General features: G+C 55.4%; 5 protein-coding genes across 5 annotated transcripts; 2 read left to right on the top strand and 3 right to left on the bottom strand.

Annotated features, from left to right (window-relative positions):
* Window positions 1–790: 790 nt before the first annotated feature.
* Window positions 791–8,017, bottom strand: CSUI_006203 (uncharacterized protein). The gene is made up of 7 exons (XM_068066367.1): window positions 7,717–8,017; window positions 5,257–7,335; window positions 4,564–5,091; window positions 3,847–3,963; window positions 2,258–2,436; window positions 1,545–1,597; window positions 791–907 (listed from the first exon to the last, which is right to left on the bottom strand). Exons 2-3 carry the CDS (start codon window positions 6,739–6,741, stop codon window positions 4,564–4,566), a joined length of 2,013 nt encoding a protein of 670 aa, XP_067921655.1. The 5' UTR covers window positions 6,742–7,335; window positions 7,717–8,017; the 3' UTR covers window positions 791–907; window positions 1,545–1,597; window positions 2,258–2,436; window positions 3,847–3,963.
* CSUI_006202 (microneme protein mic11) lies at window positions 7,867–10,123 on the top strand (the record flags this gene model as incomplete). Its single annotated transcript, XM_068066366.1, has 5 exons — window positions 7,867–7,871; window positions 9,125–9,198; window positions 9,305–9,388; window positions 9,523–9,750; window positions 9,873–10,123. The coding sequence occupies 5 exons, from the start codon at window positions 7,867–7,869 to the stop codon at window positions 10,121–10,123; spliced, it is 642 nt and encodes a 213-aa protein (XP_067921654.1).
* A 352-nt stretch (window positions 10,124–10,475) lies between these two features.
* CSUI_006201 (duf367 domain-containing protein) lies at window positions 10,476–12,850 on the bottom strand. Its single transcript, XM_068066365.1, has 3 exons — window positions 11,420–12,850; window positions 11,017–11,124; window positions 10,476–10,768 (listed from the first exon to the last, which is right to left on the bottom strand). Exons 1-3 carry the CDS (start codon window positions 12,552–12,554, stop codon window positions 10,485–10,487), a joined length of 1,527 nt encoding a protein of 508 aa, XP_067921653.1. The 5' UTR covers window positions 12,555–12,850; the 3' UTR covers window positions 10,476–10,484.
* CSUI_006200 (uncharacterized protein) lies at window positions 12,778–19,152 on the top strand. The gene is made up of 5 exons (XM_068066364.1): window positions 12,778–13,803; window positions 14,426–14,520; window positions 15,168–17,171; window positions 17,526–17,811; window positions 18,531–19,152. The coding sequence occupies exons 1-5, from the start codon at window positions 13,384–13,386 to the stop codon at window positions 18,891–18,893; spliced, it is 3,168 nt and encodes a 1,055-aa protein (XP_067921652.1). The 5' UTR covers window positions 12,778–13,383; the 3' UTR covers window positions 18,894–19,152.
* On the bottom strand, window positions 19,149–25,208 carry CSUI_006199 (uncharacterized protein). Its single transcript, XM_068066363.1, has 4 exons — window positions 24,545–25,208; window positions 22,431–23,931; window positions 19,874–22,246; window positions 19,149–19,342 (listed from the first exon to the last, which is right to left on the bottom strand). The coding sequence occupies exons 2-3, from the start codon at window positions 22,812–22,814 to the stop codon at window positions 20,345–20,347; spliced, it is 2,286 nt and encodes a 761-aa protein (XP_067921651.1). The 5' UTR covers window positions 22,815–23,931; window positions 24,545–25,208; the 3' UTR covers window positions 19,149–19,342; window positions 19,874–20,344.
* Window positions 25,209–26,102: the final 894 nt, after the last annotated feature.

Raw genomic sequence — 26,102 nt, 5'->3', positions numbered from 1 at the left:
TGCGGCAGCCGCTTACTCTCTGGTGGGGTATCCATCACACCACTTCTTCCACACATAGTCGTGTGTCACTAGTATGCCGCAGCTGATCCGTCTTTCAACCTGACTAGTATTTCGGTAAGTCCGGTGAGGCGTCTCTTCCCGTAATTGGGGTGCTGCGGAGGGTGTCATGGGTAACAGGCGACTAAGTTCGTCAGCGCTACGCACCAGCATCAATGCCGGCGTGTTGCCCTCAAAGAACGGATTCTCACAGTGTTTCCCATGCTTCCCAGGACACCAGTCGGGAAACTCAAGACAACACTGGTCTCTTGAGGTCTGCATTCTGTCCATCTAGAAGTCTTGTACACACACACTCACCGGCAATACGCCCCAAGCAGCCGGTGTGCATGCCTACCCGGAATTGGCTACAAGACTGCTGGTCTCTCTGATGTGGTATAGGGAAAATAGCGAGAGGAGAGTGAATGCACAGTTACACTGAAAAACGTCATGGCGGCTGGGTAGACCTCGCCTGTTGCAAATCCTTTAGGAAGTCACAGCAGCGACTACCACAGGTATGAATACCGACTGCTGACAGATTGCGAGGTCTGGTTTTTCACTGCACTATGTGCAATCTCCACTAGCACAAAGGTTACTACATTGAGCTAGCAGAGTTTGCTTGCCATACGTGTCACCAACGAACGTTTGATACCACGCCGGAGGGAAGTCCTGTACGAATACTCCTTGCAGAACCTCGCCGCCCGAAAATCTGATGTTGGTCTTGCAGCCCGGCGAAAACTTGCTCAACCCTGCACGGCCCCACCATGGACCGGCAAGCGTGTCTGTCCTGCCCTTGTGGCGCGGGGCGCACTATACATATATCGCAGCGGGATCAGGAAATTATGACCTGAACCGTTTCTTTGCGGGCATCCACCTGCACAGCCATTAGATGAAAACAACATAGGATTGCAGCCATGCCAACACACATGTCTGTTGAGAGTCCGACTCCTGCCCGGGACGGCTGAAACGCAACAGCTGCTCCGACCCCTCCTCCCACGGTAACTGCGGGAGAACAAGAGCCCTTTTTGAGACACTCCGCAGGAGGCAAGCGGAGAATGCAGCGTGCACAGTTACGGGCCCTCTAGGATGGAGCAGCAGCTCTGTAGTGCTCAATCTCACAAAACGAAAATCGTGCCCGAGCCCGTTCACATCGCAGCGGTGTGGCCATCAATCTGCAGCGCAGGGGTAGTACAGCGTCGAAGTTCACCATGCACACACAAAAGTTCATGGGGCTGATCCGGTCGCGCGAGCTATAGATTAGGGTTTCAAATCCGGCTCGTTTTGCAACGTCTACCTCACGGTCGGGCGCTTGGTAGGTACCGTCGCTGTGGAAGCTGCTGCAACTACGTTAAACACTACCGCTAATCTACTAGGTTCTTGTATCTCAGCACGACGTACACATCGCTCCATCTTTTCATGCAGTGACGACAGAACTAAAGGAATAACCAGTGGTTCTTTCGCCACCTCCGACATCAATGAAAGACATGGACGGCCTGGTGACTGGCCCGTACCAAAACAGAATGGGGCGAGAGAGCGTCCCTGCAGGCGCGGCTGTCGCGGGTGCCTGTTGAAACACAGAAACACACAGGCACTGGACAACACCAAGGAACGGCTGCAAGGAAACGTGGCCACCGTATGCGGGGCATGCGACTGCGAAGTGGCCGCAGTACCTCCCCTGAGAGCTCTCTGCAGCTCTGCGCCGCCCGGCTGAGAGAGACAGCCGCCGCAAGGGCTTCCGGGGCAGCACCTAAACCACCGTCAAAGTCGCAACCATCACTACTACGTCAAAACTGGGTCGCCACGTCTTCACTTCTTCGGCGTAGGTTTATACAACTGTATCGCGGACTCGAAGCAAGATTTCAGGAAACCGAACAATACGGTCCTTTCGTTCACCCGAAGCACCGAAAGTAATTTTGAGAGCCTGTTCACGATTTTCTCTTCGATCTCATTCGTGCCTTTGTCCCAGCTCCTCGGGGGCGGCGACCGCATTCATACGCTAGCCAAAGAACCCAGTGCTTCGGGCACAGCATAGACGACGACCAGCCTGGGCAGCTCAGACCTAGAGAGTGTTCAAAAGCTCTGCTACGGATACCACCCCCACCCTTGGATCGAGTCACTACCATTGTCGATGGGGTAGGCCCTCCCCTCCTCCCGACTTCTTCCACAGGTACAAGGGCCGCGTGGCGTGCCACGGAACGGGGATGCGCGGGAGTGGACAACTGACCTGCAGTTCGCGAACCCAGAGTAGAGAGCGTCGGCGTGCGCTTCACTGAAGCCTCGGTGCCGGAGCTGCTGCGGCCTGGACAGTGTCTAGCAGTTGAGACATCGGCGGTCTCCCCTGTAGGAGGAAAAAGTGTGACGTCCCACTGATGACTGATAGGCTTGTACAACGCTCGCTCAGCCCTGAAATGAAACAAACAAGTGTTGCGGCATACAAATGAGGCCGCAGGGAACAAGCCGTACTCAGTTACTCTCTGGTGACTTGTCTACTGCCGTCAAGAAAGTATTTGAAAGTGTAGTCATCTGGTCTAAAAGACGTCCCAAGACCCTACCTAGCCAGAACCAAGTCAATCCTCATGGCAAAACGAACGAAACACTTCAACCGATACATACCTGCACAGGGTGGAAGTGACACTTCGGGGGAGCGAACTTCAAGAAACAAATGCAGCTACGCGCTCACGCATATATCTGCCCCTGGGTTATGAGTGCAAATCTCCCAACACAGATATAGACGACCAGAATTGATAGAGCTGCATGTACCTGACTGGAACGGAGATGTATGTGCGTTCTCATATATGTACGAAATGACGTCACACACGATGTTGCCCTTTTATGCGTGAAATGCGCAGCACCGGCGCCGTCCAGTTTGCAGGACTTGGAGAGCAACAGAAGCAGCGTGACAACGACAACATCTGAAAGCATCCAGGAGGAAGATGCGTCGACTTCCGTCGACGAACCAATTTCTAGACACGGCTGGCTTCTTGAAACTTCCTTCGGCTGCTCAGACCGACAGCCAGCAGCGCACCAGTAGCAGACGTAGAAGATCCCCCAGTGCGGGGCGTAGGTGCTCAGAGCTCGTGTAACAACATAGAGGAGAACTTCGACAAGAGGCAGATGCTGCCAGAAAGTTGCGACACCACACCGAGCAGGCACCCAACCCTCGTGCGTACTTGTTCTCATTCCAATGAGAGAGCCCGAGAAGAAGAAAATCATGGGTACGGGGTGCACAGACCGTAGAAAAAGCTGCTCGTCTGTGTCCCCAAGTATGCGACGACAACACGTCCAGCCCTAGGCAGTTTCCGCGGCAACAACCGATTCTAATAGAGTCCTAGTCGGTCATACAACAAACGCGCCAACGTGTTTCGTATCTACGCACTACGAGCAACAAAGCGGAAAGTCGACAGAGACACCCAGCGTAGCAATACACAGTTCAGCTTCTATCACTTTTGTCTTCCGGACCAGCTCCTGTCGCCGTGTGAGTTCCTGGTGGAGCCTAACCGGTACACACTTGCCAGAATGACGTCAGCACCTTATTAACGGATCGCAGCAGCCACTTTGCTTTGAGTAGTATCCTTCTATGGTGTCAGCGACAACTCTCACGCTCCCTAGGGATGGCTCTGTTTCTTCAAACAGTGAACTCGACACACGAAGCACACACACCTATTACTGTTGCTGTGGATATATCAACTGCGCACTGCGAGGGTATGGAGCACACCACCTGTCTCAGCTTCGTGCGTCGCGGCTCTTCTGCCCATCCCATCGCGCTAACAACAGAACTGTGGCCCTTTGAGTTTGGACTCATTGACGGCCTACATGAATGAAATGCGTACAGGACAACTCCTCTGTCTCGGCCACGCCGAGAGCACCACCAACAACCTCGGTGGGAGGTGGAATCATTGCAAAAAGAAGTGCGTCCCAAAGCAGCGTCACCTGTACGGACACAGAAATAATGTAGAGCCACACCCCGAGAAGCAAAGTCACCGCGGTACAGCAGACGTACTTGTCGCCAATGCAACTATGGGGTGGGAAGGGTGGAGCATTACATGACATAACTCACTGCATTGCTGTGCTGTTTATGAGTGGCTATTCAGAACCCATGACCCATGGAACACTGTGTCGAAACAAGGTAAGTGCCTCGGCAGGAGGTGCACAAGCCGACCGCCATTCACCAGTACTTCAGCTATCCGACCGAAGTGCACGGTCTGCCATTTCCCACAACCGGAAAAGCAAAGCGGTCTTTGCTTCAACGGCCCAGCCCCAGCCGATACAACCGATGAAGTCCATATGTTTATGAGACCGCGTATCCCACTATAGAGCTAACTCCCGCTGTTTCCGCCCTCTTGCTTGAATTACATTCTGTTGAACCAAGACAACCCAAAAGCGGAACAACAAACTAGCGCCGGAGAACGGTCACAGACGGAGTACCATAGATAGTACCAAGGAAACAAAAGCGGTAGCGTGCAGCGACTCGCACCTTAAAGAAGCTACAAATCGGGATCGAAATGCGAAAAAAAAAAATCTCGTCAGGCCTTATTCGAGGCTCCCTGCTACGATAGTAGAACACGGGAGATACCGCTCCCCACCCGTGAAGTCTTCCAGATCGTACGAAGCAGCAGGTTGACTCACCGCCGCGCAGAATCCATCAACAAAAATGAGGACAAGTAGTTGCTTGCGCTTCCGATGGACTTCGTGGCTGGGTGTAGAACGGTAAGGCTGAAGACCTGTCTGAGGGGTACTGTTGCTTGCAGGGCCTCCCCGAGCATTTCTACCCGGAGACTCTTCAGGCCGCACATGGCTACCGGGTGTACGTCTGCGTTCCCTTCTGGTTATCGGCAGAACCCGACCCAGGCGTCTGGCGAAGACCTGTCGGAAACGCCCTTGAGCATTACCTGTCCTTTCCTCCTCCACTGGTAAATCCTCCTCTGTCGAGTAATCATCTACTCCTGGCACTAAAGTGGGGAATACGTGAAGGTCATTCAAATCGATCTCGCTTCGAAGTTCCATAGTAAAACTTGGGCCGTTGAAACCTTCGAACGCTTCAAGAACCTCAGTGGAACCCTGAGAATCAGCACAAACGGAGTGGAGAAAAGACGCCGTTACCTGGGATCAAAAGATGCTCTGCGCTACTCGCAGACCATCAAGTAGCAGATGAGTCTGTAGCTGCGACCACTTTTGTTGACTGCAGGCCACAGCCAGCAGACTTCGCTGTTCTCCTCGGCTTACTTCGAAGCAGCGAGACATGGCCGGCTGCCCATATATCCTAGCCTGGTAAGACGAGAATTCACCATCAGCTATCCCTGGTCTCCAGTCTGTATCGGAGAAGTCATCACAGCTTGCCATCAATACTTGCTGCTCGACACCGGGTTCCTTGGATAAACCACTTGCACCAGAAGGGAGACCGCGGCCACTTTCATCTGATCGGGGCAGCTTCCCCTGGTGTCCAAGGACACGGGATGAATAGCACTCGCCGTGACACAGCCGGATTCCACCATCCTCCTCGTCTTCGTCTGTCCGGAGCACCGTACCCTCACAGTGTGTACTACTCTCAGTGTCCCTCAGGAGCGTGAATAGACGGGCAGACCGAGAACCCTCAGTACTATCTTCAGTTAGGTCCGGGTGCGGTCGCCCAACAGAAGGGACCGTTTGCTGTAGTGACAGCCGTCGATACACGGCGATACCAGCTGACGCTGCCACTACGGCAATTATGCCCCAGAGCACAGACATGCACAGCCATGCGAGATCCGCACAGGAGTGCTTCACTGAAGACAAAAGGGGAATGGCCGCACAGAAGCAGCATAAAGGAAGCAAAAGAAGAAGACCAGAGAAGCCTCTCACGAGACAGAGCGGAGAACAGAGCCGTCGTTTAAGCGGAGTATCTAAGCAGCCACACTGGCCAGCAGCGCTCGGAGGAGCTCTACACGGACCTCCTGAAGAAAGACCTGGTCGGAATGCAGGGCAGCGAAGGGATGTACGCAGATGACTGACCACCTTGGTCGCCACTTCAGTCGTAACTCCTCGTGCAAGTGCGATGCCTCCAGCATCACTGGATTCAGACTCAGACATGCAGCCGGCACGCCAGGAGTGACCCTGACAGGCAACATGAGAGCATCCGTGAATGTCCGTCTCCATCCGCGCCGGTTCCCTCGGTGTCCTGACTGGAGACGCTTGAGCAGGACTCCGACAAAATTTTGTTCCACTGAAGGCTCGATCATCTGCGTGCGGCGGGATCTCCTTCCGACGGCCTTTACTAGCAGGCAACGTTCCACGGCGACCCTGCAGGGGAGCCACGAGTGCCTGTCTCTCGGAGCGCCCTCCAGCGATTGTAGTCGGGTCCTCTGTGTCAAGGCTTCTTAGCGGACTCAAGCTCCCTGCAGCAGGCGTGACAGCGACACTGTGGTGATGTGCCCGATGAATGACCCGGGAGGAAAGCAAAAGAAAGAATCGACAAACAAGTGCGGACTGGAAACATTTGAACGCGCGAGTCAGAAGGGCGAGTAAGTGTGTGTCGCTGACCAGGTAAAATGCTAACGAAAGGACTGTCTGTATTAAAGAGAGAGCCAGAAGAAGCAAATCCGCTCCGGGAGGCTTATGTGGCAACCCAGGCCGCGTAATCGCGACAAAAGCACAAAGTAGCAGCACTAGAGTTCCTGCCGAAAAGGCCGATAGGAGCCAGTCCGCCTCCGTCCACGACAGAGATTCCCCTCGCATCGTGGACGGAGAATGTGAAGACGGTCAGAGATGTTGAGGGCAACAGGCACAGACGCACGGCGCCTGGAACACATGAAGGGTACAAAGAAAAACAAACAACGGGCAAGGCGTTGCTTGTGGGCGGTGGCAGAAGAAAAGTTCCCTCGCACGCTCTTGTCAATAGACAGGAAAGCGCCTGCTGGTTTCTTCGGCGTCCAGTCAGGCAGGAAGAGCAAAATAGTTTGGAACTACATCAGCTGGTACCATACTGGTGAAGGAGCAACAGTAACCGGTTAAGTGACCAGTCTGTTTCGTCATGGTCCTTGGGTGGCGGGCACCTTACCCCGCTGTTGTCCCGAACCTTCCACAGGGGTATATATTAACCAGTCCAAGTATGGTTCACCAAGGGCGCCACTGATGCAGGGAAACTTCTCAACACGCATGCCGGTCAGAATGACAGACAGACAGTACGTGCTTCAGCCATTGGATCACCGAGAGAGTGAAAGCGTCCGATTGCGTGAAGACACCAAAACCAGTATGTCTAGAGCATCTCGAGAGAAGACCCTTTGCGTCCTTGAACAGACGTTCCGGACAGCTTCGCGGGGCCAGCGAAGCCTGCACAAACATTAAGGAGAGTAGGTACGCAGGCTGCATGGCATCGAATATTCACTACTTGAAAGTGGTGATGTAACAGATGCAAGCCAAAAGCAGTTTCGCTATGCAGCGAGCTAACGACATCCGGAATGAGAACCGACCACAGGGGCTTTCTCCCGCTCCATTCGTGATCAGGATCAGTGAACAGATTTCGCGCCAGGGGTCACCGCGACACATTGCAAAGCCCTGTGCAGCCTCCTGAGACTCTCGCACCAGCGACTCTTGTCTGCCCTCGGAAGATTTGAATCCTCTGACAGTCGCTGACTTTCGAAGTCGGCCACACCACGTGTTGGCGCCTTCCACACCACAGTCCTCACTCTATGTTTCCGTGCATGCGCTTACATCGTCGCCTATAATTCCCATTGCTCCTCTGTTCATATTCTTCACCCCAGCTACACCGAGGACGACTTAACTTCAACGCTTATGAAAATGCTATTTCATCGGTCGGGCTCAGTGCAGGCTCGCCCTGACCGTCGGATACGAGACAAGACCATGAAGTTTGCCGTTTACGGTGAACTGATCGGCCGTGTTTCTGCAGAAGAGCCAGTTCCCCGGCGCAGAGAGTGCGCCGCAAAGGAGGTAACGCTCGGCTAACTTGTTCACTGTACAAAGCATACCCAAGGGTAAATTCCTCGCAGCACACATCGCGACTGTCATTGTGCCGTTGTGCTCTTAGTCACCCTTGGGTGACTGCTCAAAAGCGCCACGAGACTGCCGGCGCAGCCCACTCTCTCGCGGCGGGTCGGAACCCGCCAGCACACTAGGGACGGCGTAAGACGCTGCGAGCAGATCGCTTGGAGGAGACTGCTGGCACCCGTGATTCAGTGACCAAATGCTAAACTCCTTCTGCTCTCGGTCATCCGTGTGCAGCCGGTTACGCCACCCCTGACCAACTGCATCCGGCGAAGGGCGAAGGCGAGAGAAGCAGGAGGTGACTTTCACAGTTTCCCCGTGTCTGAGGTTGTAGGAAAATAAAGGAGCTGCCGCTCCCTCAGCTTTCGCCTTTTCAAGAATCGCGATATCCGAAATTCTTCTCGGCTCCACGTGATCAAACTTGTGTCCGAGACGGGCAACCACATGCGACGGAAGCGCCAGTAGCGGACGGCTAGTTTCGTTTGACTTGGGCAGGCCTCAGATCGCGAGCTAGGCGAGCCGCCCTAACTGGCGGGACCAACAGCGGGTAGCCACCCTGCCTTTCCCTCCTTCCCTTAGCCTTGCTCAGGAGACGAAGATAAGAACTTCACAGCAGCGGTACTTTTCCTTCTCAGATGTTTTTGTCCGTGCTTCTCATCGAGGTGATTTCGCGCATGAAGTTTGTCCCCATTGGATGTTAAGCAGGTATCAGGTCACGTCTCTTTGGGCGGAATCGATTGTTTGACCAGATTCATTAAGTTCTCTGTTCCTCTTGCCGTTTCAAGGTCTTGATGACCTTTTGCTTGAGAGTTCTCTCCAGGTAGGGCCTTCATCTTTCGGGGGTCACGTTACTGCGCCTTCTGTTTTGGCGCACTGTAATGGCGTATGAAGTCGTGTCGCAAAGGTTCTTTGGGCTGCGTCACTAATAGCCTCGGAGTGGCTTCTCGCACGTGGTAACGGGACCAGAGGGTCAGCAGTGGTTGTCACCTTCTTGCCATTTTTAGTCGGTGCGTGTTTCGACATTGGCAGCCACTGAACTTCCAAAGATCGTCGACGGGCGTGATTCGTTGTGGCGGTTGATCCAGGCGTGCAGTAGGCTGCTGATGTTACTGTACAGAAAAATGGAGTTTGTTAAGACCCTTTTGGCGACAGCATGCCTCGCCTTCCTTCTGACCGCGGATTCGAGTACCCGTAAGTGATTCTTGTTGCAGCCATTGCTTGTGTCTCTGTGTTTCTTGGGAAAGATGATGCTCGATCTTTGGGATATGCTGAAACTTGCTTTCTGCGGATTTTACAGGCGTTGTTAGCGCTGAGGTGGTCCCTGTTTCCTTCGGCCAGGAGACTGCCCGGGCTGAACTCCTTAACAAAGTGTCGCGGAGAGGTGAGCTTACGCAAGCCACATGGTTGGTTCCTCAATATAGGTGACAAATTCAGCGTCTTCAGCTACTGTACTTTCGCGGTTGTCCGATTGTGCTAGTACAGAGGAGATGGTCTTGTCTATTTTCCCGTTTTCAGTGTTCTCCTTGCTCGAGACGGAAGGCCCGAGCGATGATGGAAGCACCTCTGCCATCTTGAAGGGGGCGTTCAAAGGCGCTGTTATCCAGGTGTTGAGAGCTGTGAAAGGAGAGGTCGCGAAGACTTGTGATGAACTTGCTCTACTTGCTGAGAGGAAGATCAAGGAGAAAGAAGCCGCCGCGGAAGTGGGCGGAGCAGTCAGTCAACCAGATGAGTCAGATGAGTTTGGTAAGTCAAGGCTGCAGGGAGCAGCAGCAGTTTCGTGCTTTTTGCATTCGCTGTTTGTATTTGGGGCACGAGTAGGGGTATTGGTCCGTACAGTGCTCTCTGCGAATGCTTGCTCTTTTCAGACTTCAGCTTCCTGGACAGTGCTGTGACCGAGAGCGACGCGTCAATCAGACCGCATGGTTTTTTGGAAGAGAAAAAGTTCATGGACACGTTGAAATCAATGGCGAAGGATGCCATGAGATCGCTCGCAGGTTCCTTCAAGGATGTCTTAGTCAACGCTATAAGGCCCTTGCTTCCGAGGATTACCGAGTCAGCAGTGAAGGTCTTCAAGCAAGCGTGTGAGGAGGCTGAGGAAAGAGTACAGGAGGCTTAAGCTTTCAGGCGTTTGCTTGATATTTTCAGTCTCGGACAGGCCCTCGCAGCTACGCGTGTGGCGGAGAGTCTGTTTTTTCCCTGCCGTTTTTGTTCGTAGTTGGTTTTACAATTTGCATGCAGGTTTTGGCGTTGTTTGTGCTATTTCAACCGGTACCGGTACAGACATGGTAGCTCTCAGTTTTACGGCGAACGCGGGGCTGTAGACGGGTTATGCCGGGTCCGGTGCAGTAGTCATCGGGCCGGTTTACCAAACAGGTTCTCGGACAGTTATTCCGAAACTGTACCGCCGTTGCCTCTCACTTCACAGTCTGCGACACTCGCGGGAACGGAACAGACATAAGGCAGGTGCTGGTCCTAAACTACTCACTGCAGATCCGCGGCGGCGGTTCCGGATCTCTTTCGTTCGGGTCGTTCTCGTTCTCTGATTCCTCGCTAGACAGACGTTCCCAGCCCTTCGAATTCTCGAGAGATCTAGCCTGGCGGCACCGCTCGATATCGTCCAGCACTTCGCGCTCCGCACGAATCATGGACGCCTCAGTTTCGCCGGCGCTGCAGTAGCGCGAGAACGCTTCCTTGTTCAAGAGCGCAAAATTCATTCCCCACTTGAACAGCTTCAGCAAATCCTCTGCTTGCTCCTGGTACCCTGTAGACAACTCACAGCATCTCGGTACTGCACCACTGGTTAGTAGGGCTCTTCGGCGTTTGGTGCCGCGGCCGACGCTGCGTGTGGCCGAGAAGCATGCCACTCGTAGGTAACGTGCCCTGAGGGTGTCATACATCGTACTCAGGTAGCGGGATGGATAGACAACGCTGTACCACACATATCCGAAGTACTTCTTCGGTGGCTAAGGTGAGTTGCTAATACGACCAGGAAGCAGTCGGCGTCCCTACCCACGATAATCAAAGCAGCCGCGAAAGCCTCCACGCAGTTCAGCTCGTATGGCCTTCCGTAATGTGTGGGGTTGGCGGCAACCAAATACGGCAGAAATCTCCCGTTGCCTGCGAGAAGGACACGAGACACGAGCACTACTTTCTCAAGGCCCCTGAAAATACAGCTCAACAGACAGGTAGCCGGAACTGATGACCATCGGCTGACAAGAACGCCGCTAGCACCCCTGCATCGCGGGTACGTCCACAGCACGGAGTAAACGACTTCACTGACGACCTCCGTTTCAAGTTCGCCATGGAGCTGACCAACGGGCACACGGACGCGCTATGTACCGGGAGTGCCAGTGAACAGCACAAAGGAAAGAAAGATCGGAGTGTGGCGCCCCGCATCCCCATGCCCACTCACCTCGGGTCATGTTGATTCGGGAGCTCTTTCCTTCTTCCCCGACACGGTTCCAGCTGCAGTCGACGACGCCAAGACCACCGCTCTGCATTATAGGAAGGTCTGCTTTACTTAGCAACTTATTACGTTCCTTGAAAAAAGGTGTCAGCAAAATACCTCGGAAGCGTCCTCTCCCTCTTTGCCGCACAGAATCTCCCTTTCGGAACAGCGAGGGGTTTTCAGTGTGCCGACTGTTCCGTCGGCTCTGTCCCTCAGCGCCTTCCAAATCATCTAACGGGGTACCAACAGGCGGCTCCGCTGCAGTCGGTCGACCAGGCAGACCGTGTGCCGGCTCTGCCACTTCAGCAGGTGTAGGCTCTTCGGAGTCCACTAGTCCGACCGCTTCGAGGCGCCTGAATCCGCCTTCCGGAACACGATCATACGTTCTCCAACCGCTGCTACGGCCAGCGACATTGCTTTTTTTCTCTGCAGACTTCACTCCTCTGTTGCACGGCCCGCTCGGCACCTTGATAAGCCGCACCCGCTTGTGTCGAGTTAGCTTCCGACCGCTACATCGTTTGGCGTCGCACTCTCCGAAATCTAACAAAAGGAGTCCAATTTTCACTCCTGCTTTGAAACACTCAACAGGACCGGCAGACTCTCCATCGCTGCGCTGTCCTGGGTCCGTGCTGTCCTCGTCTTCTTCAGCGGGCTGCCACGCCCCTTGCGAAAACGTGTTCCGATATGCCGAAGCTTGCGCGTCAACCATCAATTCGTGGACTTCATCTGGAGTACTTATGCAAGATTCCCGTGAAGTGTCGTCTCCCACGGGATCTTCCTGTCGCTCGGGAAAGAGGTCCTCTTCGCAACCCCCAAGCTGTGCCGACATCCGCACTTCTGCGTCGCGGTTGCGCGCCTCGCAAGGTCCCGACTGCTTCTCTGTCGCTAACTTCCTGATGAGAGAATGAACACTCAGGTGACGACGGAGGGCCGCGGCATCCGCAGCTGAGATCCGTGTCTGCTGTCCTACTCTGGTGGAGCCGTGTCGGGGCCTGCCTCCTTGGTTAGCTGACGGACCGTCAGCCAATGCACCGATGCTGGAGGCTTGTCCGTCGTCGGTGTCCTTGTCACCCCCGGGGGGAGGCCGCCTTCGACCCATGGTGCTGTCGGCGGAAGAGCAAGAGTAATAGCTGCAAACTTCCCCCCCGCCCACAGTGTGGCCAGGTAGGTTCGTAGGTTCCGGAGCGCAGGTTGATGTCTGAAGAGCCCGCCTCCAGGCTACGTCTACTCTGCGGGAGTCCCCGAGACACCAAGGGTTGAAGACACGCTTCGCTCCTACGTGATTCCCGGTAACTCTCAGGAGAGAAAGGCTTCCCGTGAAAACTCTAGTCCCAGAGACTGTTTTACTCGGGGAGGTCGCAGTCTTAACAGTTGTTTTTTTGTACTATTTCCTCCGAGACTGGTTTCGTGTGCCGCATGTACTGCTGCCGATTGCGTGGAATGCATGCACGCTTCGTGCTGGTGATCCGTGACCGTTGGCGGCATTCCACACATCCGAAGACGAGCGATCTCGTACCTTTCTAACAAGTTTTTCAAAGACATGGTGCTGGGCACGAGCCTAACAACTGATGGTTCGGACTGCTGTTTTCGCGTGCCGCACCAAGGTGGGAGAAGCCGGTGACCCTCCGGGACGGGAGTGTGGTGCGGCTCAGGTCCAGCAGCGGTATCGGAAAGAAAGTTCATTTTTGACGGTGAGGGATTCGGGAACAGAAGGTAGCCTCCGCTTTCGTGCGTTGCACTGGCGAGCGGCATGACTATGACACATCGTAACGCCGGACGGCAAAGATGGGCCTGCTTCACTCGTGCATCTGTCAGGATAAGCATGTTCACGAAGGAAGGGAGTCTCTCTTCGTCTGTATGGCCGTATTCCTTAGCCGAGAAGGGCGTGAGTGCGCTAAGGAGGGGGGCTCACCTGCTTTTCGGGAACGATGCTGGGACCTTCACGCCTTCTAGGCGGACGGGATCTGCCTGCTGCAGTAGGAGTAGCGGCGAGTTCAGTACTGCGCGATCGCTGTATCAACTTCCCCGAGACCTCGCTAACCCTACGCCATAAAACTTCGCTCCAAGTGTCAGGACGGAGGCATGCCTCGTGTCGGGGCGATCGAGATGGTATGGGTCTCTGCGCACCTTTCTGTGCTCTTTTTTCGGGGCCAAGAACAAGTGCTGCACCGCCACAACGGAGCAGAGCGCCAGAGACTTCGGCATGGTTGCCACCGGCCCCGGCCAGATCCAACTGTCGGCTGTTGGAGAGGCGGGTGGATTGGACGGGGTCCGCACTCCGGAGAGCAAGCTCGGAGCCGCGCCCTCGAACGGCAGGTTGCGTGCGTCGTATTGCCTCGCTACTGCAGGTGAGCTCAAGCATTTTCTAGTGGCGGGGACGACACGGCTTCGTTTCACTGGAAACCCTCTTCCGTGTCTGTCGCAGAATCTCGTTGTCAGGCGAGTCGACACACGCAGGTGCTACAGAGGATCTCCTGCACATAGCGGATCTCTTACCGAGACGAATGTTCACTTGTTAGTCGCAGAGAGGGTTTCTTGCATAACCCGGGCATCTGCTTTGCTTGTGTAGAGAACGAGCTCGGTTGGGGTCTTTTTGCGAGATGCTCGACCATGTTTTTGTCACGCTTGGGTGGCCACCAGGAGGCGTCGCTCTTAACAGCGTTTTTCCTGTACATTTTTATCTCTCGCCCTCATCGAGCAGGACCAGCGTCCTCACCAGTCCTGGAACGCGTGTTACTTTTTACGGACCTACCCGTGTAACGCCCAGCGGCTCGACACGGCTTCATGCCACTGAATTCGATAACAAGAAGCCGGCGCATTAGTCAGCGCGGTACCGGTGTAATTGTCCGTGCAGGGGGAAGGGCTTTGGGAGGGCGAGCAAGTCCGTTGATGCCGGCGGTGTCTCCAAATCCGAGTTTCCAGTCCGTTTATCGTGGTGGCCAAACCTTTGTGTCTTGCATCTCCCCCCAGAGTTCTCTACAGAAGCATGCGGGACAGGTACTGGACTCCGGACTACATGAAGGCATGTCTGCCTTTTCTTACAGAGGCGTAGACGAGCAGGCGAGGTGAGTCAAGAATGAGAGAAGGTTGGGCTCCTGCAGCAACAGATAACGGTGACGGGCCGCCTTGAGTCGAATTGAATCCAGGACGTTGAGGGCTCCCAGCTGCTTCACACTTGTACTGGTGGCTCTCACTTTCGCTTTTTTGTTTCTGTTCCTCTCACTTACTCTCTCTCGCCTTTTCTCGGCTGAAGGCTAACTCAAATGTGCTATCGAAGCGAAACGCGACCGTGAACGCAAGTCTGGAGTACTCGCTGTAACGCGAGGACTGGCGGCTCGTGACTGCGTTCCGAAGCCGAAACCGGGTGTGAAATAGCTAGTCGTACGGCAGCGTGCCCGGTTGTGAAGAACTACCGAGTCTCGAGATTCTTTCTAGCCCGTCTTCCGGGAGATGGGTAGAGGCGCATAGGTCTTTTCGGGCAGCGGCTCTTTCAAACAGACATAGGATCTGCTTTGTTAGCTATCCGGTTGTCTCATAGCTGTTCAGCGCTAAGGAGTCGCTGCATCGTGTGTAACACGCAGTCAGCTGGAAACTGTTGCTTTTTTTCATGTGTCTTCATCCCGGGTGTTGAAGGCTTCTCGTAGGGCGTTAAATTTCTCGTGTTCGTGATCGGGATATTCCGGCGACGCTGTTCTGCTGTGGTGTTGTTCAGAGCGTCAGCTGCTGCCCTGCGGACAGCGGCTGATCACTTTGACATACCGTTGCCGGGTCCCGACGGGGATTCGCTGGAGCGGATTAGTGTGTCCTCGCCCGGGGGGGACCCACGCAGCGGGGAGTTTTTCAACGATTTCCCGGCTTCTTACGAGCATAGTGCCGCTACAGCACCCGTTATTGGACTCATATCTACGCCATCCAGCGGAATTCTCCTCTCCAATCTTTTAGCAATCTGGCGCTGCGGAGCGGTGGCCTTGATACTCCCGTACCCGAGTGCCGAGAGCTGTGCAGTCGTAGCGGATAGTGTAAGCGCCGCGACAGCGAGCGCGGCGAATGCCGCGGTCGTGTTCGGGAAAAATGGGCAGGTTCTTCACACCTACACGGCAGACGCCCTCAGTCGAGATAACACTGGACCGAGTACATATACGAGAACTTGCAATCCGAACAGTAGTTTCCCTTCGTCCACAGCGGTGAAGTCGTGCGATACCGAGCTACGTGCGTACGCACGAACGTGGGAGTATCAGGTGGCCGAGAGCCGATGCCAGCTTCTCGTGGCCACCCCAGAAGTGGCTGCAACGGCGCGAGTGGTCGCTTCGAAGCTCGCTCTGCCCGTGTGTATTCTAGTAGTTCCTCGTCAGCGACACGGTGCCGGAGTAGGACAGTTGGCCCTTCCGCGTAATCATAGCGACGGACGTTCCGGCCAAGAGAATGACGAGAAACGCAAGTCCCGGGTGCCACATCTGCCGACTTCTCCAAGCGTCTACGTGCCAGATGTCTTGCATGACTCAAGCCGAGAGACCCAGAACGTGACACGGTGGCGTCTTCTGAAGCCACCTGCGCATTTTGATAACACAGCAAAACGTCTTTCGAGCCGCCATCTCCAGGAGCAAAGAACTGTTAGGAATCAGCCGGCCATACATTTCTATCAATCTCCGAGTGCCCACGCCCCCCAGGCAGCTGTCTATGGACACGCAGCCCTGGCGGCGCAGGCAGTACGTAATGCCGAACTGCTTGGTCTGAGTGCCGACGACCATGTTGCGGTCATGTCTCTTGGCTCGAAGGGGGGCCCGAGACTGAGCCTCGGCGACTGCTGTGGTGGTCGCATGCTGTGCAGCCCAAAGGGCTTAGTCGCCATTGCACTACCGGCGGTAGTTGCTGGCGCGGCCTTGTCTGTTATCTCCAGTTTGAGTGAGGTACTCTACCACCAACCACTGCCTCTCCCCATGCATCTGCGCAGACTGCAGGATCGCGTGCAGCGCCAGTCGAGTCGTCTTGAGCCCCGCCACTTCGGACTTCGTCCCCTGTCAGAAAACCCCAACGACGAGGAGCTGCCTGGTCTGGAAAAACAGGGGCATTCGGTATTCACTCAGTCGGGTGATGTCCAAGCGAATTCGCGAAGCTGTCGAAACCCAGAAAGAGGATTGGGGAGTGCGGCCGAAACAGAAGTCGAGGCGCTCGATCTGTGGGAAGCGCTCACTCGTCTAACAAAGCAGCTTCCAGGTGGAGGCCGGACTGAGTCTTCGCTTGAGGCCGCCTTGTCTGTGGCCCCGGCTGGAGAACAGGAGTCGCAGGAAATCTCGGGCGTATCCGTTCTTGCGCTGGATTTTCGTACTGCCGCCCTCATGGTAGAGGCGATGGGAGATGAGCGCACACACCCGGTTGAGGGAGTGGACAGTTTGGCTAAGGTGTCCGAGGCTGCCAGCAAAGCCACTGCAGTTAGTTCTTCCCGTGAAGGAATGATTCGTGGGGCTGTCGATCAAAGCGCAGGTCCTAAAAGCTATCGGTTTGAAGGACAAAGCCACGGCAGTAGCACGGGAGACATCAATACTCTTAGCCGTAGTGAGAGCAGCCGTGGCGATCTTGTGCGCTATGCGGCTGCGGCGAGAGGGCTTCGGCTGGTGTGCATCTGCACAGACGAGGGTGATCTTCGGAGCCACTGTGGGGGAAGAGGATCGAGGGAACGGGGCGAGAAAAACCCGACAATCTCGGAAGTTCTGAAACGGTGAGATCAGGAAGGCTGCAGGCCGCGCTGCTCGAGAGCTCTTCTGTCCGGTCCCAAAGAATTGCTAAGGCCTAACACAGGGGGTGTCCGGACTGTTGCACGTGAATTCTGGAGAGCTGTTCCTTGTTTCGCCCATCCAGGTCATTTTCGGCGAATGCGCGCTTTGTAGTCGTGGGGGTGAAGTGACTCGATGCAGCTCTTCACTTCTGCAGTGCTATGGCCCGTGCTGGTGACGGCACAAGCCCTGCAAGTCCGTGGGTGGGTGGCTTGGAGAAGTTGTCGTTTGCGAAGCCCAGTGCAATTTATAAAGTCCCTGCAACAGTATACCTCAGTTGGAGTGTTTGCAATGTGCAGGTGGCAATCACTGCTGGGAACGAGTGGAAGAGTAGTCCACTTGTCATCTTTAACAGAGACCGGCCTTCTGTTGGTTGATGCAGCCGGTGGAAACACCGGAGGGCCTCAGTGGGACCGGGACATGCATGCAGGAAACGCGCACCGAGGTGGCACGGCCCTCAATGCCTTGACGGAAGGGAGCTGCGCAATCATCCTAGAAGAGGAGAACGATGTGTTTCACGGACTTGCGGGGGCTGTAGCGCCCGGCGTGGAGATAACATTTGCTGAGCCTACTGGACAGCTCGTGGTACGGTGGAGTCGCCGCAGGAATTGGACCACGCAGTGACAGGCGGAAGCTACATTGCAGACCGACCTTCTTTCGGCACGTACTTGTGTATGTATATATATGCATGTATTTATTTATATATATATATTTGTCTTTATGACTATGTGTGGGTACGTATCCGGCCCCTCTCCCCCCCCTTCCCGGACAATGCAGCGGGGAAAGCCATTCGCCAGTGTAGCTACAACTGCACAGTTTATCGGGTTATTCGTATAGGGGACTGAAGAAGCTTACCGCCTCATGGAAGTGAAGGCAGTGACGGTGCCGTGCTGGCTGGTCTTGGGAGGGTTCCATGGATGAGTGTAACCCCGACAGTGCTTACCAGTCGGTAAGTTCGTAGGAAATCACGTGGTCGTTGAAGAAACGCCCCGTACTGCCTGTACCGCCCGCCACGTCGCGCAGGGCACTTTGATTACTACTGTTCTTGTAACCAGCTGTGGCAATGTTCACAGGTTCTCGTTCGCCGTATCATACTGAGAGAAGTGCGTCCGGCACTGGGGGCTTCTCCCGTGTGTGTATGTGGTGCGATGATGCAGCCTCGGTTGGAAATCGTGAACGGGGCTGATTGTCTTGTGTTGGTTCTGTTAGTTATTCCATTATACTATGAGAAAGCAGCACCTGCGTAGTTCACTAGGGCTCACCAGCGGGCCTTGTTGATGCCCGACGGATGTTTCTGGCTTCAGGTGCGGAGCAGGCATATGGCCAGTTGCTTCTATAATCGGCCGCGCTCGTCTCGAGAGGCTTTTGGTGTAGACGGAGAGTTCCGGTCATCGTTCCTGGGGCGCTTCGCAACCCCGCATTTACTTCAACAAGCGAGGAAAACAGATGAGAATCCAGAGCGGGTTACACGCATAGAGATACATAGTTGCCTTTATACCGCCGCCGTCCCACGTCTGCCTCTGATGTACGAGCTCCTGCGGAGCGTGAACGCCGGCCCAAAGATGGAGCGCCATATCGAGGGCTACGTGAAGAAGAAGCCGATAGCGAGCAGAGACTGGAACAATCTTCATGCGCCTCGCAAGCACTGGAAAAAGATGTTTTTGTAGACGCTCGATGTGTGTGGAGTGATGGGGTCTATATGGGTTTCGTGCTCGCGCCCCGCACTGCCCGGGCTGCGTTGCCATGCCTTCTGTCGAATTTCAGGCTCTTCCTGCGTGAGTCCCTATTAGGCGGTTCACCATGCGACTCGAGACTGAACTGAAACCCAGTTTTATGTTTGATGACTGCTGTCGTGACTGTCAATGACTGCACTTGACCCTGACTCAGCTCACTGAGGCTCGCAAAGTCCCGTCGACGAATGGCCCGTTCACAGCGGGAATATAGGCGGAACGCTGCTACCCCGGCACTGGAACGGCATGCTCGGTGCTGGGATGCGTACAGCTTGCCCCCCTTCGCTCCACACACGGCGTCTGCGGCGCCACAGTTGTTCGGGGGTTGCACCCACGCTGACGCGCTTGTAACAACCAAAACGTTATACTCCTCTGCGATCGCACGCCTACGAAGCCATGACAATCGAAGTCATGTCAAAAATCGACTGTCCTTTCCGACACTGCCCCATCAAGTGAATCACACGCGTGCTGTCGTTCGCTACCAGCGCACATTGACCGTGGTGGCCATGCAGATCGTCCCTGCTCTGTTGCGAGAGTGTCCGAGACGCACACGGCACCGCCAGTCAACAAAACCGCCGCAGCCACACTTCGGCTGGACATGGCGTGAGCGATCCCCACGAAACCAAGCCCGGTGCTTCATTACGGAGTTCTACGGTGCGTCCCCTTCACCAACTCTCACTCCTGCTTTGCTCGGGCAGTCCAACCACCGCCTCTCCAACCCGCATGTACTAGACCGATACTGAGCAAAGCGAATCTTGTCCTGAACCCTGAATACACGATGGGTTGTCCCGGGACCGAAATCCCCCCGGGGTTCATTCGGCACAGGAACGCTCGGCACTTCTCGTCAAACTCAAGGTGACGGATACGTTCAGCCTGACAATGTCCCTAACGCTCAGAAGTGCGACTTCAGCACTCACTCGCGCTACGGTTTGGATTCATATTCGCAGCCGTCAGCCACTATTGTCTACACAGTAGTCGTAGTTGCCCTAGTCCAGTGCCTCAGTGTCTTCAAGCATCGCGACGAGCTCCCGTGCCTGGCTCTGCTGTCCAACACTGCAGCTGCCTCTCAGTAGCACACTGTGTTGGGGATGCTCACTGATCGCATGTCCTGCCTTCTTCCTCGATCGCCTGCCTGCCGCATCAGGTTGGCGTCGTCGTGACTGACATGGCTGCCGCAAGCGCCCCCGGCTGCCTGAGGCAAACACGCTGTCCTCCGAGACGAGAACACTCTCCGGCCGCGAAACAGCCTTGATGCAGACACCACCGGCCAGTTCGGTCTCACACCTGCTACTGAGGTCTCCTTTCTCGTTTCGCGGCGTGCGCTGGGCTCTGGCTTCCTACGACTTCGTCCCTCGACAAAGCAGCCTCCGCCCCGGCGTCCGGTCCCTTCATGAAGTCGCGGTGCGGAGCTTCGGTAGAACTTCTGCGCCTCCAGTGACGTCATCCATGTCTGCGGCAGTATCTGCCCTAGAAAGGGCTTCCCCTGTAGCGTTTGCCGGTCTCCTTTTTCCTAATACACACACTACTTCGTGCGGTTCAGCCGAGCTTGTCCCCGCGACTTCATTGACCAGGCTGCTACGATTATCTTGAAAACGCTCCCGGTGACCAGTCGGTTTGTTAGGCCTTCCTTTCGTCCCTGCTGATTCTGGAGAAGCAGCGAGGACTCCATCTCCCGTCAATGTAGCTGCTTCCGACTGCGGCACTTCACATTTTCCCAATTCAGTAGCCGCCACCCGAGCAACACCGACCTCGGACGGAGCAGCTAGTCCAGGCGTCCGCGTCCCCTCACTGGACTCCCCCTCTTCGGTGTCCCACTTTAGGTCTGCCAGGTACTTGAGCTTTCCACTAACCTCGCTGCCAGACAGCGAGAACGCTTGTCGCTCAGTTGCCCGTGTCGTCACTTTCGGGCAAGCGTTCGACGAGCGTCTCGAAACCTCTGTCACCAGGTGTTCTCCCGGCAGCCCCGCTACAGGCACACTGCCCTGATCTGCCTGATAGTGGCAGTTCTGCTCCGGAGGCCGCCGCAGGAATACGCCCTTTCCCCTTCCGACACCGAAAAACAACGTCTGTCCCTGATCAGGAACGGAGCCTGCTGGACTTCTGTCTTGCGTCGGATAATCCGCTTCCTCGCCTACTTTCGCTCGTGAACGCCCTTCTGGAAGGCTCCTGTGCAAAAACCGCTCTGCCACCCGGGGTTTGACCATATCTAAGCTGGTCTCCGCGAGATCGCCAGTGCGTTCCCTCTCAAAGCAAGATGGATGCGTAGAGGTTTCCCTGGACGCATTAAGCGACTGCTTGTCTACGGGGTTGTCGTCGTCGCTGTCTGAATTTTCGCTCGTAACGGTACTAACACTGCTATCGTCACTCGAGTCGCTACTCGTGTCGTCGCTGCTTGCAAATCCTGTCCTCACAGCTACATTGTTGGAGTTAGTTCCCACAGCTCGAGCGACTGTTGGACCGCTGAGCCCCCCGTCAAAGCTGGCTGGTAGGAAATCACTGACAACGCTACTGTCAAAGGCTTCCCTATCCTTTTGTTCAGTCCGGTGGCGGGGGCTGCTCCAGCGTTCGCCGAGAAGCTGCTCGGCTCGCATCCCACTTCGAGAAGCCTCAAGATCGAGACTCACGCTGCATGTCTTTAGTTGACAACTGTGCCGCGCCACACCGTTAGCACTGCTCTCTTCCTTTATTCCCTTTGACCAGCTTGTCGTTTGTCCGTTCAAGAGCAAACCTTCTGCCTTTGGGGCAGGACAAAGTGGAAAAATCTTCTCTTTCTTTTCGGTCGCTTCCCAGCAGCCTCCCGAGTCCCTTGGAGAAGACGATCTTACGCGTGAATCGGCTTGGCACGCTTCTTCGACCTTCCTCTCTCTGCTGCCAGAAGACACCCCGTCGTCGCCGCTCGGAGAACTGGCTAGCTCTGGCGCGCCTGCCCGCTTCTTTGAGGCAAGTCTTGCTAAGTGCTGCTCCCGGAGACGTTTCATTTTGTCGTTGAAAGCAGAGTTGATGGGAATGTTACGCTCAATCACCCAGCTGGCTTCACTACCTTGCCACTTGACGGAGTACTCCCATCCGTGCTTCTTTGACAATTTTGCATCGAGGACGTCCTCGATGGGGTACTCCTCCTCATCGCCGGTATCTTTGTAAATTCCAGGCACCACTACGATTATAACAGGCTCTTCTGTTCTCTCCCTTCCAGCCACCTTTCTCCTTTCCCTCGCCGTCGGCTGTCGAACCTGCCGGCTCGTGACGCTGCTCGCTGCCTGGCTGGTACCGGTTCGGCGGTGCTCTGGAGTCTGATCAAAAAATAACATCAGGCGCATCTGATACACCGCCTCTCATGGGTCCTATTGTCTTGTTACCCGTCGTCTCGGTCCTACTTCGACCCCCGTGAGAGAACCTGTGCATTACCTGCCCTTTGACGGAAATGGCAACCCGAATAAACCCTATGTCTTCTTCACCTATCCTGGTATCGCTTACCTCAGGTTGGCCACTGAGAACCTTCTCCCGAAGACGTTCCATTTTGTCTTTGAAAGCAGAGTTAACCGGGAAGTCCTTCTCAGTCACCCAGGTTTTACGCGAGTAACCTTGCCACTTTACGCGGTACTCCCACAGGGACTCCGACTTGACTGAGCGTCGCGCATCAAGAACGTCCTCTACGTTGTATTCTGTGTATTTTTCTCCACTGCTGGCCTCGTTATAGATTCCGGGCACCAGTACGGGTGCTGGTACACGTGCCGTCTTTGCTCGCTTCCTTCCAGCCACCTTCTTCCTTTGCTTCGCCGTCTGTCGACCCTGCCGCCTGGTGACGCCGCCCGCTGCCTGGATGGTACCAGTCCTGGGAATCTGGTCAAAAAACAGCATCAAGCGCGTCTGGTACACCGATCCGGGCCGTATCGGGTTTCTTTCCGCCGTCTCCCGGAACGTCTGACGTATTGCTATTGCTTACCTCAGGCTGACCTGCGCCGTTGTCTCCAAATCTTGCACTGGTATTGTGCCCGACGCAGCCCTCAGGAAAATACGGTGGTGATTCTGGACCTCTGCCGACGCGACGCGCGTCGCCCCAGCACTGTCGTTGTTGCGGTGGCTCGCTCGCGTCATCATCACGCCTGCTGACAGAACAGGTGCAGTTGGTGAGCCTATGAGACCTGACAAAGGCTTCTCCACTGTCGCAATCCAGGCTCTCATCCGGCTCACTCACAGTTCGTTTTTTGCGTCCAGGAGATGGTGACGGAGTTTCAGTTGAAGCAGTATGGCCGCCATCGTCAGCGCCTCCGCAAAAGCAGGAACGCACCGTTAACTCCAGCAGCGTCCCCTCATCGAGGTATTGTTGATCATGGTCCGCGGGCCCAAGGCCCGGGCTCCCCCCGAGCCCACAGGGCGCGAAAACCTCATCGACCAGGTGGTCCGCAATACCGGACTCAAACGCGGCTTCTGGAGGGGGAGGGAAGTTCTCGAAAGACAGTTCATTGTGGCCTATCGAGGTCAGGTCGTCCAATTCATCCGTACGCGGCAACGAGTTCGCTTTTGTGGTTGGGGGAAGGGAGCCGTCGGCCAAGGGCCACATTTCGTCGTCGGCCCGTGACTCGAAGTGTCCGGCCCCTGGAAGGACTGAGGTCGGCACCCCCGCTGAATAGACCATGGTACCTGCGTGGAATTCACTGGTCTGCTCGAGACTGCTAAATTGTTAATGATGAGGAATTCACTGGTGTGCTTACGACCGATACGTTCTTAACAGTAGGGCTTCGCAACTGACCAGTTGAACGTTCAGCTTCCCCCACCTGGAAGCCCACGGAAGGCCCATGGCTTCAGATGTCATTACAAAAAGAGACGCTGAGGCAGGAAATCTGCTTCACATACCTCCGTTCTGAGAAACAACACATGTCGACCGGACAGCGTGTGCACTTTGACAGCGTTCTACAAAGCCATCCACTCGCAACACACAATATACCGGCCCGGTGTTTGCAAGTATCCCGGTGTCCTGAGACAGCAACAGCAAGACAGCAGCACATTCAGAATGCAAAGGGCGCAGCTCCACGGAGAGGATTCATTCAGCCTGGCACTTTTTCACGGGGTAGGGAACGGACAGGCTAGTGCGGGGAGGACACCACGCATGCAAACCGAAAGGCGAAGGCCTTGCTTGGGCCAGAGCAGGAAACATCGGACGCACTGCTCGGCGTCACTGCAACCCCTCTCCCGTGCACGCGACAAGAACCACGACACACAGTCAGAGAAGCTGCACTAGCCTTCCACGGTCGTGGGCGTCAAGACAGCAGTGCAGCACTTTGAGAAGATGGAGAAGTAACTTGCGGCCTACGGTGCATCATCGCAAAAGGCTGCTCTGCACTTTTAACTGACTCTGCCCTTCCTTCGTCCGTCATACACCCGACCGCCGCTACATGTAGATTCAGAACCGCTACAGACACCTAGCTCTTCTGCGCATCGACTCCAGTCATGTCATTCTACTCAAACATGCTAGCAGCAATGCTACCGACAGTTTTCTGCTTGTAGGGGATGGGGCGCCGAAAGCAGGCGCGTAAGTTGCTTAAAGCTAACCACCAGTACACGCAAGCCGGTGCTGACGAGAAACTCACGGCGTACGTGGTTGGCTGCGGACCTTCTGATTTTGTCCGCACTGGCTAGAGACCGTGACCTGCCTGCAGCCACTCGACACCGTCAAGGCTGCTCCCTGGTACAGCCGTAAGCTCACACGCCACCAAGGCGTGGCATCCGGACTGACCACAGAGATGATTGTGAGCTGGCTCTCTGTCAATCCATCGCCGTCACCTAGCACAGCCGTCAAATCACCTGCCCGCCGCAAACGCCACAACTACGATCTCTGGCCACAGCTGTAGGGCTGCGATCCCGGGAATGAGATCCGCACACTCGGCCGTCCCTGCGCACCGCGCCTCGGGAAATGAGACAGCCTTTCGCTCTGGAAAGTATGCGACGCGGACGTCTAAGCGATCCTCAGAATCGGGTCAGCAAGAGATTTCACGTAGGGCGGCCGGATAATTCCGGCTTACCAAATGACTGCCCGGGGACCAGAGCGAGAGAAATATTTCCACGCGCGCTTGGACATACTTTCTGCAAGGAGCCGATAGTGAGAGACAAGACGTGCTGGCTCGCGGCGGATACAGGCAAGAAAGTCAGAAAAGGCCTTTATTTTTTCTCAAACGTCGTTTCGTCATTTGTCGATGTAATGGTAAGTTCGTAGCACTGCACTTGAAGGACCCCTACGGCCAGCGTCGAGCGCAGTGTGAGCGCTGTTGTAAGGTGGGGGGCGACCCCAGGGCGGCACATCACCGTCGACGATAGACGGTGGCCACCTCTCTCCACGAGCGTGAAGTGAATGCCCCACCGTACTGAAAGACGCTACGGCTAGAGAATTCTTGAAATCCGAACACGAAACGACGCAGAACGTGTGATTACCTGAAAGCACCTGTCACCTTGCGGTCTGTCAGCGCTCTGTTTCTGCTTGTGTGCGAAGAGGGTAAGTGACAATCTTCCCGTAAGGCGTTTCCTGGAGCTGCGCAGCCCCTGACAGGCGTGAGCTGACCAACTAGCCGTCCGTGACACACTGGGCACTGTGAGCGTCAGGGTTCTGCGTCAGTGGATTCCCGTTTCATCCACCGTCGCGGAGTCCGCTCCTCTTTCAGTTCGGAAGGTTAGGGAGACTTAGTTGCCCGGAGGCAACAACCGCCGCAGCAGGAGCAACCACGGTGTGCGCTTCACCGGTGCGGTCGTAAGTGGCGGGACGAAGTCTTTCTCAGGCGCCATCACTCTCATCCTTCATTAGGTTTGACTGTGATCTGCCCGCTTCAGCGCCCTAGGTCATCGTCAGGTAAGCTTAGCGCGCCGGGTACGACTTCACCGCAGAATCGACACCTAAAAGCAGGCAATGCTTTTAAAAACGCTAGTACTGCCTCTCACCGATGTTGCTGCACATAGCAACGCCTGTCTCGTCCTGTCCGAGCTGGTCGAATGAGCTGTTTTGCCGGTTCTCCGCTCTGTAGACCCGCCTGTACCGCTGCGCAAAAGTCAAAGGCGCATGCGGTGACCTGTCTGCGCGCATTCGCTCCACTTCGTGCAGCATCGACAAGCTCACCGTGTCACAAGTGGTAAAGGAACCTCGTCGCGAGACTGACTGAC

This window comes from Cystoisospora suis (genome assembly GCF_002600585.1).
Source record: "Cystoisospora suis strain Wien I chromosome Unknown contig_3103, whole genome shotgun sequence".
In the NCBI taxonomy this organism is placed as follows: Eukaryota; Apicomplexa; class Conoidasida; order Eucoccidiorida; family Sarcocystidae; genus Cystoisospora; species Cystoisospora suis.
This window is presented reverse-complemented; position numbering and strand designations above follow the sequence as displayed.

Excerpts from the sequence above, each read along its gene's own strand:
- CSUI_006203 (XM_068066367.1), bottom strand. The coding sequence starts at position 6,741 with ATGCGAGGGGAATCTCTGTCGTGGACGGAGGCGGACTGGCTCCTATCG. Across the intron at positions 5,092-5,256 it reads CCATGTCTCGCTGCTTCGAA|GGTTCCACTGAGGTTCTTGA; the intron begins GTAAGCCGAGGA and ends GCTGATTCTCAG.
- CSUI_006199 (XM_068066363.1), bottom strand. The coding sequence starts at position 22,814 with ATGCTGTTTTTTGACCAGATTCCCAGGACTGGTACCATCCAGGCAGCG. Across the intron at positions 22,247-22,430 it reads TTCTCAGTGGCCAACCTGAG|ACTCCAGAGCACCGCCGAAC; the intron begins GTAAGCGATACC and ends TTTTTTGATCAG.
- CSUI_006201 (XM_068066365.1), bottom strand. The coding sequence starts at position 12,554 with ATGGGTCGAAGGCGGCCTCCCCCCGGGGGTGACAAGGACACCGACGAC. Across the intron at positions 11,125-11,419 it reads CCGAATCAACATGACCCGAG|GCAACGGGAGATTTCTGCCG; the intron begins GTGAGTGGGCAT and ends TCCTTCTCGCAG. Across the intron at positions 10,769-11,016 it reads GGCTGCTTTGATTATCGTGG|GGTACCAGGAGCAAGCAGAG; the intron begins GTAGGGACGCCG and ends AGTTGTCTACAG.
- CSUI_006200 (XM_068066364.1), top strand. The coding sequence starts at position 13,384 with ATGCTGGGACCTTCACGCCTTCTAGGCGGACGGGATCTGCCTGCTGCA. Across the intron at positions 14,521-15,167 it reads GGCGTAGACGAGCAGGCGAG|AGCGTCAGCTGCTGCCCTGC; the intron begins GTGAGTCAAGAA and ends GGTGTTGTTCAG. Across the intron at positions 17,172-17,525 it reads ATCTCGGAAGTTCTGAAACG|GTGGCAATCACTGCTGGGAA; the intron begins GTGAGATCAGGA and ends TGCAATGTGCAG.